Source organism: Sorghum bicolor, chromosome 2 (assembly GCF_000003195.3).
Source record: "Sorghum bicolor cultivar BTx623 chromosome 2, Sorghum_bicolor_NCBIv3, whole genome shotgun sequence".
NCBI lineage: Eukaryota > Viridiplantae > Streptophyta > Magnoliopsida > Poales > Poaceae > Sorghum > Sorghum bicolor.
In genome coordinates, this window is record NC_012871.2 from 67,351,647 (window position 1) to 67,366,005 (window position 14,359).

The window sequence follows — 14,359 nt, forward strand, 5'->3', positions numbered from 1 at the left end:
AAAATAAGAGAGAACGAATAACCAGAGCAGTGGAAGAATATTCCAAGATTGCATCATACTCAAATACTGTAGGAACAAAAATATTCAAATCGGTAACATTTTTAAGTTTGCTTTCCAGACAATGTACATCATTAGGCTTCAATTGGCAATAACACATCACCAGGTTACAATCGTGCAGAGGTGACAATTGGACCAAATTAACTCCTAAGGGCTACAATTCATTTTCTTCTCGCTGCTGGAAACATAGAAGAACAAAGGCTCCACACTCCAACAAGTCAGAAACAAAACATTCCTTTTAACTGCAACAACTCCATGCGCTAACTAAATGAACAGGTCCGACTGCTGCACAGCGATAAAAGCACAGGCGAGTCCTTGGGTGAACTGCAAGGGGGGTGGGTAATCTACCAAGCAAAGCCCCCATCTTCATAGGGCCATGCGTCCTGCCAGCCGACTCTCTGATATTCTTCGATCAATTGCTGCGTCAACAGAGTTCATCTGTTCATAGGAATTGTGAAACAACAAACTTGGTGTTAGATATGGTTGGTGCCTCTGGAACAAAGATTCAAGCAGAGCTTCTCAGGCTCACTGGCCAAATGAAAGCTGACCTGGAGCAAAACTCTTGCCACATTCTCGACCAAACTTAAGCTACAATAAATGCTACCGTATTGGCAGAACCTCAGCCACCTATTTTTGCTACAAACCCATATTTGCATGCAGTGAATTGGCAATGAATAAAATTAATGCTTCAATTGAAATTAAATACATACATATTTGCCAGCTGTCCAGGGCTTGGCCGATAACCCTCAAGCCATTAGCATAGCACCACGAAATTTGTCAGATTATAGAAAACTTACTAGTAGGAAGAACGATGTAAATACCTACTTGGAACTCCTGATGTGCGCGAAATCAGCAGGATATAGGTGACCAATCAACACAAGAGACATTGTGAAAATGTAAAGTGGCACAGAATATGAACCGTCTCAAACTCACATATGCTATGACTGGATGAGACTATTTCATATTCCTCTAAAACATTCAAGTTACATGCCCTCAAGTCATTGACAAGTTCACAATTCAGTACATTGTGAGCGTGCTAAAATTTTAAATAAAAATGAAAGGGGCAATTGTATACATGGAAGTATGGAACACAAGATAATTGGTTGTAAACGAGGTACTGTTTTAATTTGCATTTAAGTAATTGGCTAAAAAGAATTGTGTATACTATCAAATGCATCAATTATGTGCATAGCAGATACCAATGAAAAGAAATGGGCAAGTTCATATATCACAAACAAGTCAAGAGTAGCAAAAACCTTCCAAGATGTTCACACACTTCTTATGCACAAGTATATAATGCAAAATGCACGGTTCATAGCATCACTAAATTTCTAAATGCAACAAACTGAGGGGAGCCACCACCACTCCGCAACACAAAATCTATGGTCCCAAGCATGTTGTGGGCCAAAACAAACAATGAAGGCCACCGCTCAAACCCATGTTCAGGATAACAAAAATGCCTTTGAATTCTGCAACAGCTAATATCAGATATCACCCTAGTACCCCTACAATGAACTGCCCATATGAGTACAGCACCAAAGAAGATACAATCATGCATACACTTTAGGTAAGAATTGGTTCGACGCGTCAAAATATAATATCGCTATTGCTCAGCAACTGCAGATTGAGCGACGAACCCTTTTGTTTGATAAACTACAATAATAGTATAGAAACATAAAAAACACAACTTACCTGGCTAGTTTCATCATGCACCTGATACTTGGGTAACGCCAACCTTCTTTCCTCCTACAGAAGACAACAAACATTTGAGATTGTTAACATTTCAGTCATATCACTATAATGAACCAAAAGCACAAGGAACCTAAAAGACCAAGAGATACCAGTTAGAAGCATACCATTGACATTGCTTCATCATCCCACACCAGATAGACCTCATTCGTAGCTGGTTGGGCACCGGACGCCTTATTGTTGGACACTGCAGGTGAGGATCCAACTGCTGGACCTCCAGTGCCTGAGCAGATGGATGCACATGTAAGTTCACTGATAGCATACTTTGCACCGTGGGCAAAAACACATACAAGATAGAAAAGCAGCGTTCACCTTAAGTCTCAAATGACAATATCGAAATTATAAAGTAACAAGGACAACATAAAGTACATTTGCTGTTGAACTAATTTTTGTTTCAAGAACAGAAAAATCAAAGGCATTTTCAGATAACATAAGAACATATTTATGTTCATTTTTTATTTCTTCTGCACAAATTCAACAATCCCTGTGCAGAAGTCACCATATTTGCAAACAACAAATGAAAATATACCACACTGCAGTGAAGTGACATAGCAATGGTTTTAAGATCAACATACCTTGGTTGTTAGCTCCATATCCAATTCCTGCAGCACCAACTGCTGCTGGAGAACTTGCCGGGATGGTTCCAGGTACCACAGATGCTAAAAATGGGGAACTTGCAGCTCCATTGACAGCTGAAGTGTTAACAGGAAACAAAGGCTGGGAAACCTGAGGAGCAACAGGTGACGGTACTCCTGGAGGGGCCATAGGAAACGATGTTTGAAGTACATTAGCAGGTGCTGATGTCATAGGAGTAGGCACATTCTGAATAGGAAATAGTGGTTGTTGTGGTGGGAGCCCAGCAACTACTGGAGGAACTGAAACTGCTGGTTGTTGTGGATATGCTGCTTGTTGTGGATACCAAGCTTGTGCTGGTGGACCAGGCCAAATTGGAGGACGGGCCATCAAAGGATTAAGTGCAGGATTATAGCTGCCAGCAAATGTGAAAGATTTAGAACGTTTCCAAAGTGAGTGCACACAATGGTTACATACAGGATGAGGAACAGAAACATTAAATTGGTGCAAGTAGGCAGGAGGAAATAGAGAACATACATTGGAGGTGCTACACCATAAGCTGGTCGCGGAGGAAATGCCATGCCTAGCGAATTAGGCATAATAACAGGCCTTACCTGTGGCACTTCTACTTTGGCCATCTTTGCTGAAGGATCTTCCTCTGCACGTGAAACAGATGTCAGGTAAAGGGGAAAAGTTATAATGCTCTTTCTGGAATGATACCAAATAGCAAGTTCATTCATCTCTTAAATTCAATTTATTTCCCATGCATATATAATTTCATTATGTTTTCTCTACCTGAGCCTTATATGCAGCTAGAGTAGTCCAGAAACCTACAATATGTAGTGCTTTCCTAGTTATAAGGAGAACAAAACAGCTGCTACTATGAAATATGTAGTGCTTTCCTAGTTATAAGGAGAACAAAACAGCTGCTACTATGAAAAAAATAAGAAACTACAGAAACAGTGCCTTCTAGATTCATTGCAGTTTTCAGCACTCCTCGGTCATCCAAAAACGCAAGGAAGCATTTTACAGCAGAGAAATCGCCATACCTTCTCCATAATGGGCAGCCAATACATGTGCAGGAATTCCCTGCATTCCAAATATCTCTATCTCCGTTGACTCCCTATCAGGCTTTGCATTAGGAACCCTGTAGCCAAAAATAAGCAACAGGTTAGAATTGTTTCCAGTGCAAAGGTTGTACATGAAAATAGAACTGCACTGTTGTCAGTTTAGCAATTAATCGATATATACCAACACACTAGCATCTTCATAAATAACAACACACTAGCATATTCATAAATACCAACACGCTAGCATATTCATAAAATACCAACACACTAGAATGAAATATGACATTAATCGATAAAACGAGCAAAGCATCAAAGTATAACACCCCTTATGCTCACAAGTACTCAATCATGAAAACCATGAGCATTATGGGATCATAACACAAGCATATCATCCAGATTCCAGAATCGCACTCTACCTTTTTCGGTAAGAAGCCTCTCAGTCCATAATAAAAGGGATGGCCAACAAGCAATAAATACCATAAGACTAAAATTTCTGGGTGCACGAACGTTAAAACGGGGGAGGGGGGTGGGGGGTTCAAAATTCAACAGTCAGCCAGGCGCACGTGCAATCCATAGACCACACTACACCTCGCCAACAACAAGGGATACCAATAGATCAAAACAAGCTACACGGCACCGTTATGGGGGCAGCGGGGATTAGCAGAGCTAGCTCCCCTATCTAATCAGCCGCCCCAGATCGAGGCGGGCACAGATCGAGGAGGTGGAAGAGCAGAAGATGGGGACGGGGAGGCAGTTCTCACTTGGTCACGGACTCCTTGTGGACCTGGAGGACGTGTATGGACATGCCCGAGGCGGTGGAGAGCTTCTTGTGGCAGACGTGGCACTTGAAGTGCTTGGCCTTCTGGTGCTGGACGAGGATCTTCTCGTCGTCGAACTCGCGGTCGCAGTAGTAGCAGAAGACCTTGTCGACGCGCTTCTTCTTCTTCCCCATCGGACGCCCTTTGATGCGTGGGTCTCCCTCCCCCTCCCTCCTTCCTTGGGCGGCGCGGCGCGGCGGGGTCTAAGGTAGGTTAGGGTTTCGGCGAGAGGTCGCGGGCGGCAGCGGTCGGGGAGGGGAGGGGAGGAAGAAGGCGAGGGCGAGACGTCTCGGTCTCGGGGCTCGTCTCGTGCGGGCTTGGTTGGTGTGGGCACGGAGGGGCTGTGTCGGTCGGTGCGAAATTGGAGAGGGGTTGTTTGCAAATATCATGCGGAGAGTGGGGTCCCGGTCGGTTACGGAACCTGACGTGTGGGGCAGCACGTGGGCTTGTCTTCACGCGCTCACCTCCTAGATTTGTTATGGTGCGGCTCGTGAGAGAAAATTCATTGCAGTTGTGATGATGATGCTTATATATTATATAAAAAAAAGATAAATTCCTTTTTCTAGTCTACTAAATCCACTGCAAATTATAATTAGTTTGACTTTTTTATACTAAGTCTAACCACTTGTATTATTCAAAACATTTCAAGTTTAACAAAAATTATAAAAAAATACAAAAAAATTATGATATCGAATAAATATACTATTATAAATATTATTATTTTATCATATAAATTTGATTAAATTTAAAGTGGTTTGACTCTTCCTGATTTTTATAATGACTTGTAATTTGTTATGGAGGGAGTATATTATTGTAAAAACAAATCTAACGAAGGCCGATCATATGTTACACACAGCACATGCACACACGAAAGAAACACAAATTTCTCATAAAGAAAAAACACAATTCGCATTTCCATTCTTGGTCTTCCTCACCACCTGTTTCTGTCGGGCCAACGCAGGTGATATGGCCATATGGGCCTTGTACGTCTCAATTCTCGGCCCAACAAGGAAACAGTAATCTTCAGAGCTGCTTGTCGCACGATGACTTTCAGTCCGACCGATCTACCCACGCAGTATTCTTTCCATACCAATGCATCCGTTCAGCCTGCGTCTACTCATACAGGATATACGATCTATATGGCTGTGAAAGCAACCAAATATATATACATCAAAAAGAAGGGGAAGATAGTATAAGAAAAGATCGATCGGCGAAGGAAAAAACTCATTGATCGTGGCATTTTACCACATGAGTTCTCTCTCAGAAAAGTATACTGCACGTCCTTTCTACAGGGCTTATTTGGAAACCTTCATGGTCTGTAGTTTGTTTGTATTTTCTTTTGAATTTGTTGGGGATTGCCTTTAACAAGTCAGCATATTATCATACTAGGCTTCTTCTCGAGTTCAATTTCTAGTCATACTTGTTGCCCAGGAAAGGGGCAAAAAAAACAATGCCCTTTCTTGAGAGAAGAAATAGCAATGCACGTTGGTACAAGAACATTCAACCAAATTATCATAGGTCTGAGATAGTTCAAAAAGCAAAGAGCCAATCGCATGCTCTCTAAAGAGAAAAACTCTGGAAAAAGAACTGGAAATATGTCATAAATATTACATCGAAACAAGTAAAACGGCTTTGCTCAACTGCAGAGTTTTTCTCTGACTTAGGTCAGGGGACCAGAAGCAGTTGAGGCTCCAGTCTCCGATGTTAGCACTTTCACTTGCATAGCAGCTCAGTGCTTACGGATGCAATTCTACAATCTGCTTAAGAACCCATCTTGTAAATGATGTTTGATCAGCTGCTGCTCCCAGTGATTTCTTTGTAAGTGCTCTTGATTTTGCCGATCAGAGCTTCCCTGTAAATATGTAATCCATCATTGCAGAGAACTTGATAAGAATATGAAAATATATCAAACTATGGCTAGTTCCTCTTTTATGCAAGCATAGGATCGACAGTTCATTTTTTTTTTCTAGATACACAGGGGAAGAGCTGTCTGTGTCTACGTCGAGAAGATATAATTTGGTTAGGTAGAAGTAGAAGTTTATAACAAAGAAATCGGTACAAGGAAACGATGAAGAGGTTATTTTCAGTAGAATGAAGCATAAATCATTACATCTTTTTGTGCCATGACATAACGTAAAGCTATATCTTGCATAACTGAAAAGTGTACTGATTCAGAATATATAAGCTATTTGGTACCAGTTCATGAAAAGAAACTCAATAATGCCACAGTTAAATTGGTACTTGTGATTATTTTTACGTTTCAGGAAAAAGAAAGGAACGATATGATCTTTGGTTGAAGAAGAAAGATAAGGATTACAGGACCAAATTGTAACATAGTATGATACTTAAAAGGGATCGTCAAGAACAGTGTGCCTCACCTGTCTGGCTGGAAGACGAGGTTACGGTATGTGAACCACTGCATCATCAACACATTCCACACGTTGATAAATGATAAGAGAGGTTCATCAGCAACATAGAACAGAGTCTCTGCAAGGAGAAATGCTTGAGAACTTACCCCTGTATAGCCGATGCCAACTATCTCAAAAACACCAGGCAGAAGAGGAATCTTGTCAATGGCCTGAGCGCGCAGAAAAGAGGATTCTTGTAACTTTACGTATTTGAACTCAAACGAAGAACAAGAGGTAAACAAACATGTGGTGTGTGCTTTGTCTTGGTCATGTACCTTGATGGCACCTACTACCGTCCAGAGCGCGACGATGGCGGCGACGCCGATGGTGGCCACGGCGTACTTGTCCTCAACTTTGTCCCACTGCCTAGAAACAACGCTCACGGTAATGCACATTGCGCAGCAAATCACGGTGGCAGCAAACTCAACTCGCAAGGAAAATTAATTAAAGATGAGGTAATATAACAAAGGAAATGTGGGGATGCCGACCGCGTCCTGCGCAGCCTTGACGATCTCCGGCACGTCCTCCGTGGCGCCCTCGCCGCCGGACGTCGCCCTGACAGCAACGCCTCTCGGGATCTTGGAGCCTGGCGACCGAGATAACAAGCAAAGTCGCTAATGATGGTCAGTAGCTGGCGTAAGTACACTAGGAGAAGGAGGAGAAGAGCGGGATGCGGCGAAGGTGCTCGATCTCACCACCGCACTGGGCGACGGCCACGACGCCGGCAGAGGCGCGGCCGCGGGGCAACGGGGCGAGGCCGAGCGGCGCGGCGAGGCGGCAGGCGGTGGCCATGGGGAAGGAAAGGTACAGCGGGAGCAGTAGGCAGAGAGAGAGGCACCCTGAGGTCGCGTCTCGCGTGGGTGGGCGGCTCGCGTCCGCTCGGACTCGGAGAGGCCGATGCTTTGTGAGGGGAGGGAGGGGACAGCGCCACGGTGGGGGAGGCGCGAGCGCCACGGCGGGCTGCGATGTGGTGGAGCGCCGGGGTGGTGGATTTTGGGCGGCGCGCGCACCACACGTTGTGGAGACGGGAATCCGCTTACGGATAGTGTCAACAAACAGACAACGGACAAGAGTTTTGAGAGAAAAACAACACCAAACTGGTACTGGGTGGATAACGGTTTTGTATTGTACAGCAGAAATAGTACAGATATTTCCGATTGTATTTGAGATCGAATTAGTTTAAAAATACAAATTTATCGATATCTAGGTCTGCATATTTAATATCCGATACTCTATCCGTCTTTGAATACTCAAATCGTATATTTACGATGTCGATATTCAATCGTATCTTATCTGACGTGGCTGACATTATTCATATTTAAATCCAAATTTAACAAAAAATAAAAAAAATGATATCAATAACATCTGATCTGTTTTCGTCCAAACCCATATCCATTTCTAATCCCAGTGCCTAACTCGTTTAGACAGAGATTGCATCGTGAGAGGGTGCAGACTGGTGGAATCGTACTTTCATTAAAAAAAAAGAATGTTCGGTGAGGTAATATGGACGAATGTGTAAAATTAGGATAAAAATATTTTTGGCACTGCAGCACTTAACTTTGGCTAATTTCAACTCCAAGAGCTTGCCTAAATTTAGTAGTCAAATTCTATTATTTAGCTATTTTGTAAAATAGAAAAAACTTCTTAAAAAAGAAGAAGTCCACAACAACCTTACAATCAGATAGCTAGTGTCAATGGTTAGCTATATATGGCCACCGAAAATCAAGGGATAACTAACTTTCTATTTTACAAAAACAGATAGCACATCTGTTGAAGCTTACCTTTTGCTATGCAAATTCTAAAATAGTCTCTATAACAAGAATAGCTAAGCTCTTAGAGTTGCTCTAAAGCAGCTATAACCGTTTGATTTTGACCTCTAAGCCATGTCAAAACTAATCAAAACCGTCTTGGGGTCAAAATTGAATGGTTTTGATAGTTGATAAGGAGCTAAAGTCAGACAAAGGCAAGAATTTAAGGGCCAAAATGGACTTAATCAAATACTTTAGTTTTCTCGGTATTTATGAAAAATTTTATATATTAAATTCACTCATTTATTAATATTTATATTGTATTAAATATTTATGTACACTATTAGATTTTTATCATGAAAGGAAGTTTCAAAATCATCGTAAATTAATCTTTGATACCAATTTTTTTCTAAAAAAAACTACCATATAATTTCAAAAGTCATGATGATATTACTAAGGAACGTCTTTATTATAACATTTTTGCTTCTTACTTTGGGCAGCTAGCAATAATCTTTTTATGGACGTCTAGAAATATGATTTTGGTAGCTTGACAAGGAAATTTGGAACCATGGATATATGATCCTTTACACGTAAGACCTATTGATCATGCCATTTGTATATAATCTATCTCATCAAGATCTAGCTTCGAACAATTTTTTTAAAAAAATAATTTTCGAAATATGAAAATCATAATTGAATTGAAATGAAAAGGTCGTGAAAACCACTGCCCACCATCCTAGCCTTTCTGTAAGACCATAGTCGGAAATCTCTCTGTCACCAGCGTTGAGCTCCCTCCCTCCCTTAGAAAAAAGAAAAAAAAAACTCTCTCTCCAGAGTCCAGACCCTCTCCAGTCTCCAGTAGTTAACCTCCATCCATCTCACAGCAGACGATCCATTGGTTCCTACAACGAATACTCCAATTTTCGCTCCATCAAGACAATCGTATTACATCCGCCCTTTTTCAGGGACCTTTCCAATGCTACTACAAAGCTCATCATGTTTACAAATAATACTACCGTTCAAAAAATGAACAACTGCTATTCTGCACGGGGACTAGACAGATGCATGATTTTACCCCCAAAAAGGAATAGCTATCGCTTTTCGGATTTTACAGGCACGCCCTTGTACATGCTTACACGCGGCCTGAGGTCATCCACGCGTGGCCTTGCAACCTTGTTGTTGGGATCAAAGAGTAGGACCTCCTCAAAGGCCTTGAGGGCCAATTTCAGGTCCTTCTTCTGCTCATATGCGTCACCCAGGTTGTTCCAAGCTGTCACATAGCCTGGCTGGAGCTCCACCGCCTTCTGAAACTGCTGGATTGCCTTGTCAAGTTTGTTGTCTCGCTTGTAGCTGACCCCCAGGGCATTGTAGACCTGACAAACAAAGCAACAGTGTCTTGAGAAAGAGCCCGTGCAATGAGAGATCCTGTGGGCATGATTTTACCGTTTTGAATTCATAAAGCACAAATTATGCACTCCCTCCATTCCAAATCATAGGACTTTTTGGCTTTTCTGGATACATTGTTTTTTTCTATATTTAAACATAGTGTAATATCTAAATGCATAGCAAAAGTGATGTACCTAGAAAACCCAAAACGTCTTTGTAATTTGGAATTGACGGAGTACAAGGTAAATTCAACTCAGGTTACAACGTCAGGATATACATTGTGATTTCAACATTAAGTGTCAATCTGAGTCTAAAAGAGCTGCATATTCTGTATAAATAATTATTTAGTGTACTTCCTATAACACTATTTTGTACTAATACATTCATCTTTGATCACAGCACACATGTGTTTCCATAGCAGTATCTGCCCGTATATATTATTGAAGACATCCTAGATTATCCTTTTAAATGAGTAACATGAAAATAAATTGGCTATAACAAAGCATTGGTTCTTCTGAGGTGACAAAAAAAAAACTCGACCAGGGCGGTTAAGACTGCCGCCGCAGCTTTCAAATTAAGAAGAAAGTGCCTTCTCACCCGCGAGAAAACCCCTGAACCCCCACCCCCATCCATACATGGTGGCCTTTCCATCGCCCAAGCGAGAATTGGGCCAGGCCCACCCCAGATTCGAACTCAGGACCTGGGAGGTGCCACTGGAGTGCCTAGACCAACTGATCTAGCGTCCTTTGGCTTTCTACAGCTTATAGTGATTAACTCAACAAAAGAAAACAAAAGTAGTCGGCTAGACTGCAAAATGTTACCAAACAGTTGAGGATAACTAACCTGTGCAAGATCTTGCTCGTCTCTGTCCCATTTGTCAATTGCTTGCTGCAGATATTTGATAGCAGCTGGATAAAATTTTCTCCGTAGCATGACTGCTCCAAGCTCAAAATACTCAGTAGCACTTGCATCACCACTTCTCACTTGTTCCTAGTAGATTGGTGAGATTTAGTAAATAATGAAAATTGTGAAAATTACAGGTCAACATTGGAAATTGTAAACAAATCTGATTGTGCTGTAAGGATCATCAGTTCATCACTACAAACATTTCTGCCAGAACAAGTACCGAACATTTGTTAGTATGACACGACAATACAAGGCAACTAACTGCTTGCTCAGACAATAAACTAGACGTTGCAAAACCTGACTGAAAAATTCAACTGCAGGGAGAAGGCGTACCCCTGGCTTTAATTCGTCTTAAGAGGTACCTTTAGGGAGGTATTCACACATGACACAACCTGTGAGCTCGGGTGGGGGGCAGTGATATTTTTGGAAGAAATTTAATTCGACATGGTTTTGGGGAATAGTTCTACTCTATTTTATAAACCATACAATTTTTTATCTCATATGTCAATATACGAAGTACTACAGTTCCTTTCATCTATGTCTCATCCCTCCTGCTTAAGTACTCCATACCTATGAATACACCAAACAAAAAGGGAGGATGGAGTATTAAGGTTTACCACAGAAAAAGAACTCTAGTATGGTAGAGGATAAAAGGATGATGTTATGTCCCAATTGATGCTCTCACTAGTTTATACAGTATTCAGTATGTACATTAAACAATTCTTTTACACTTCAGAATCACAGTCAATTTAGTAGCATTTTGAATATAAGATTTGTCTCTTGTAATCTAACCATAAACAAAAGTTCGAGTGGCTTACTTGCAACTCTTTGGCAGAAAGATCAAGCTCCCTACGAACAAGAACCTGACGGATAACAAAAAATGTACCAGCTCCAAGCAGACCAAGAAGTATGAGCAGATAAGACAGCTGAATTCCCAGCTCAAACAGCTCCCCGACCTCATAAACCACATTTAGCTTTCCTCCAACACTAGATTGTGCTAATTGAGCAGTGCTCAACCAAGCCATAGTGCAACATGGGAGTGCACCGAATCGCAGGAGCAAATTCCCACTTCTCCTTTCATCCTTGCCAGGAGGGTGAGAAGAAATTTCTGGTACGTAAAGACAATTCATATATCATATATCAGGGAAACAATTGTACAAAAGTGATTCTTGACTTGAAATACTACTATAGTATATAACAACCACCCGTTTCTATTCAATTAAACTACGGAAGATGGCATGTTTCAAAAAAGAATGTATGATACTCCCTCCATCCCAAATTATAGTACATTCTAAGAATCTTGGAGAGTCAAAACATTTTAAGTTTGACCAAATTTATATGATAAGATAAAAATTTATGATATTAACTATATATCATTAGGTTCTTTATTAATTATATTTTCATGGTATACCTATTTGATGTCACAAATCTTTATAATTTTTCCTATAATTTTGGTCAAACTAAAAATGTTTTGACTCTCCAAGATTCTTGGAATGCCTTATAATTTGGGATGGAGGGAGTAGATGGTAAATTGCATTTACAGAAGCTGGCATTTTAGCTTAGGTAGATTGCCAACCGCAAAGGGAGACCCTTTATGATACCCAAAATATCGTATATTCATTAAATGAAGGGCCATATCGGTTACATCTTGCATTTCTTATTTTTCTCTGTTTCCCTGAGATATTTGCTGATAGGCAGTAATTACAAATTTTATTTTTCTTTGAGGCAACATGGCAGGAGCACTGCCTTGCATTAAGGAAGATAGAAAGTTTTGCCAAAAAAAAACGTAGCCTGCACGGGCTAGGTTGAGGTGACATTTTGGTGAATATGCTGTTAAACAGATAGCCATTACGAACAAGGCAAGGATTAGAATGGCTGAAGACATTGCTACACCTTATTTGCACACTTTTACAATGGAGTAAAACAGGAAAAGTTCAAATTTAAAAAGTCTAATATGCTTTGTCAAAGAAGCCTAATGTGTGCCTTTATAGGAAGAAGAAACTCATTCCATAGGAGCACGGACATTTTGATACGAAATGACTGACCTTGCGCATTTTCTGCAGCAAAAACGACCCCTACTCTCTTTGATGATCTGCCTTCCTTAGCAACAAACGAAGAGAATCCAAATAAGTAAAAAGTGGTGAGATAATGGTACTTGTAGACTTGTAGCTAATGAACGAAGAAAGGAAATAATATACTACATAGCACGCATTACTTTATTAATCCTAATGGTTAAAAATCAACAAAAAAAACAGCAGGGGACATATAGCCTGAACTTACAAGGAAGAAATGGATGGTGGGTCGAGCAAAGGGGCGGAGGAGAGACGACCCTGGCGCGGCGTGGCTCGGCGGGAGGAGGCCCCGACCGGACAGCACGGGACCTGGAGACCGGCGGGTGGAGGAGGAGGAGGTGGTGGCGGCCAGGATCGACGCACGCTTGGGATGGGAAGAGGAGCAGGCGCGCCATGGAGAGGTGGAGGTCTGGAGGAGCTAGTAGCTGCTGGAGCAGCTAGAGGAGATGATAGGCTTGGCTTGCTGCCGTGCGGATACCGGAGATTATTTAGCCCCACTATAAACGAAGCCACTCCTGACTCCCCCCGGCCGTTCCTTTCTGATCCAACCGTTCCTGCTTGAGATGTCAATTGGATCCACTTCCGGCTGTCCCGATGCCTGCGAATGTCATCAGTCGTCTCTTCCTCATTTCCCGTTCTTGTTGAGGCATTAATCCCCATGGAGATTCTTTGTCCCCGCGTAAACTTCTCACGAAAATCAACAAATATATCAACAATCAAATCATTGTCAAAAGATATAGAATTATTGACAGATCTTCGTATATCTAGTACACTGTATATTTCTGAAATAATAGATTGGTAAAAAGATTGTATTCATTGAAAATAATATTACACCACCATCAGATTGCATAGCCAAGGCATTCGCAATGGCTGACTCATAAGCTAAGCTCTAAGCATTTTTTTAATATTTTTTTTAAAAAGAGAAAAGCTAGCTCTTAATCAAGAGATAGCCTCATATATACTCTTTAAGATTATGTGAGAGCTTTATGTGGACCTAATCATACTATGAGTTATTTTCATTACGAGTGCACTAAAAATGAGAGCACGGGACGAATACACGAGAAATAGGGACGGGAACCGAAACTCAACTGAAACTATTTTCTCTCCATTTTAGTTCTCACGAGGCCATAATATGGGAATTGTCGTAGGGAATTGGGAATCAGATCCTTGTTGCCATCTCTAGGACAAATCAAGGCTAGCGACGTGTCGTTGTCTACACCTAGACCTAAGAAGGGAAGGAACAAGGTTCAATGATGGAAGGGTATTTTGGTCGTTTCGCTAGCTATTTGCTAGGTTAGCCCAACTAATAAGATACTCCCTCCATCTATTTATTAGAGTCATTTTAGGGTCGTGCGTTACCAAGGAGAAATTAATTCGACCACTGAAAGGAGCTACATGCAGACGGAAGCCACATGTGCTTGAAAAAAAGGTGAAAATAATAGTCCCTAGCTTAGATGACTCTGATTCTTGGAGAATTTTTTTCGGTAAGATGACTCTAATAAATGGATGGAGGAAGTAGTTGTTAGCTAAATACCTAGCTAATAATTAGTTGGCTATTAGCTAGATCCGTTT

The 14,359-nt window shown here is 41.3% G+C and overlaps 3 protein-coding genes across 6 annotated transcripts; all 3 read right to left on the bottom strand.

Annotated features, from left to right (window-relative positions):
• LOC8077265 (protein SUPPRESSOR OF FRI 4) lies at positions 57–4,615 on the bottom strand. Of its 4 annotated transcripts, XR_002449863.1 has the most exons (8): positions 4,211–4,615; positions 3,429–3,526; positions 2,917–3,037; positions 2,382–2,794; positions 1,914–2,029; positions 768–1,803; positions 606–693; positions 57–495 (listed from the first exon to the last, which is right to left on the bottom strand). XR_002449863.1 is itself a non-coding variant. In XM_002462791.2 (7 exons), the coding sequence occupies exons 1-7, from the start codon at positions 4,399–4,401 to the stop codon at positions 424–426; spliced, it is 1,065 nt and encodes a 354-aa protein (XP_002462836.1). In that variant the 5' UTR covers positions 4,402–4,615; the 3' UTR covers positions 68–423. The 4 variants fall into 4 exon arrangements, 1 of the variants encoding a protein (XP_002462836.1); XR_002449862.1 differs by having other exon boundaries at positions 57–693; XR_002449861.1 differs by having other exon boundaries at positions 606–1,803.
• Positions 5,753–7,636, bottom strand: LOC8077266 (protein CURVATURE THYLAKOID 1B, chloroplastic). Its single transcript, XM_021452337.1, has 6 exons — positions 7,371–7,636; positions 7,164–7,261; positions 6,951–7,037; positions 6,783–6,845; positions 6,646–6,683; positions 5,753–6,119 (listed from the first exon to the last, which is right to left on the bottom strand). Exons 1-6 carry the CDS (start codon positions 7,465–7,467, stop codon positions 6,059–6,061), a joined length of 444 nt encoding a protein of 147 aa, XP_021308012.1. The 5' UTR covers positions 7,468–7,636; the 3' UTR covers positions 5,753–6,058.
• LOC8077267 lies at positions 9,319–13,267 on the bottom strand. The gene is made up of 5 exons (XM_002462793.2): positions 12,996–13,267; positions 12,761–12,811; positions 11,534–11,823; positions 10,653–10,799; positions 9,319–9,796 (listed from the first exon to the last, which is right to left on the bottom strand). The coding sequence occupies exons 1-5, from the start codon at positions 13,180–13,182 to the stop codon at positions 9,515–9,517; spliced, it is 957 nt and encodes a 318-aa protein (XP_002462838.2). The 5' UTR covers positions 13,183–13,267; the 3' UTR covers positions 9,319–9,514.

Excerpts from the sequence above, each read along its gene's own strand:
- LOC8077265 (XM_002462791.2), bottom strand. The coding sequence starts at position 4,401 with ATGGGGAAGAAGAAGAAGCGCGTCGACAAGGTCTTCTGCTACTACTGC. Across the intron at positions 3,038-3,428 it reads GGCTGCCCATTATGGAGAAG|AGGAAGATCCTTCAGCAAAG; the intron begins GTATGGCGATTT and ends TTTCACGTGCAG. Across the intron at positions 1,804-1,913 it reads ATGATGAAGCAATGTCAATG|GAGGAAAGAAGGTTGGCGTT; the intron begins GTATGCTTCTAA and ends TGTCTTCTGTAG.
- LOC8077266 (XM_021452337.1), bottom strand. The coding sequence starts at position 7,467 with ATGGCCACCGCCTGCCGCCTCGCCGCGCCGCTCGGCCTCGCCCCGTTG. Across the intron at positions 7,262-7,370 it reads GGCCGTCGCCCAGTGCGGTG|GCTCCAAGATCCCGAGAGGC; the intron begins GTGAGATCGAGC and ends CTCGGTCGCCAG. Across the intron at positions 6,846-6,950 it reads CGGTAGTAGGTGCCATCAAG|GCCATTGACAAGATTCCTCT; the intron begins GTACATGACCAA and ends CTGCGCGCTCAG.
- LOC8077267 (XM_002462793.2), bottom strand. The coding sequence starts at position 13,182 with ATGGCGCGCCTGCTCCTCTTCCCATCCCAAGCGTGCGTCGATCCTGGC. Across the intron at positions 11,824-12,760 it reads TGCTGCAGAAAATGCGCAAG|AAATTTCTTCTCACCCTCCT; the intron begins GTCAGTCATTTC and ends TTTACGTACCAG. Across the intron at positions 9,797-10,652 it reads ACGAGCAAGATCTTGCACAG|GTCTACAATGCCCTGGGGGT; the intron begins GTTAGTTATCCT and ends TTTGTTTGTCAG.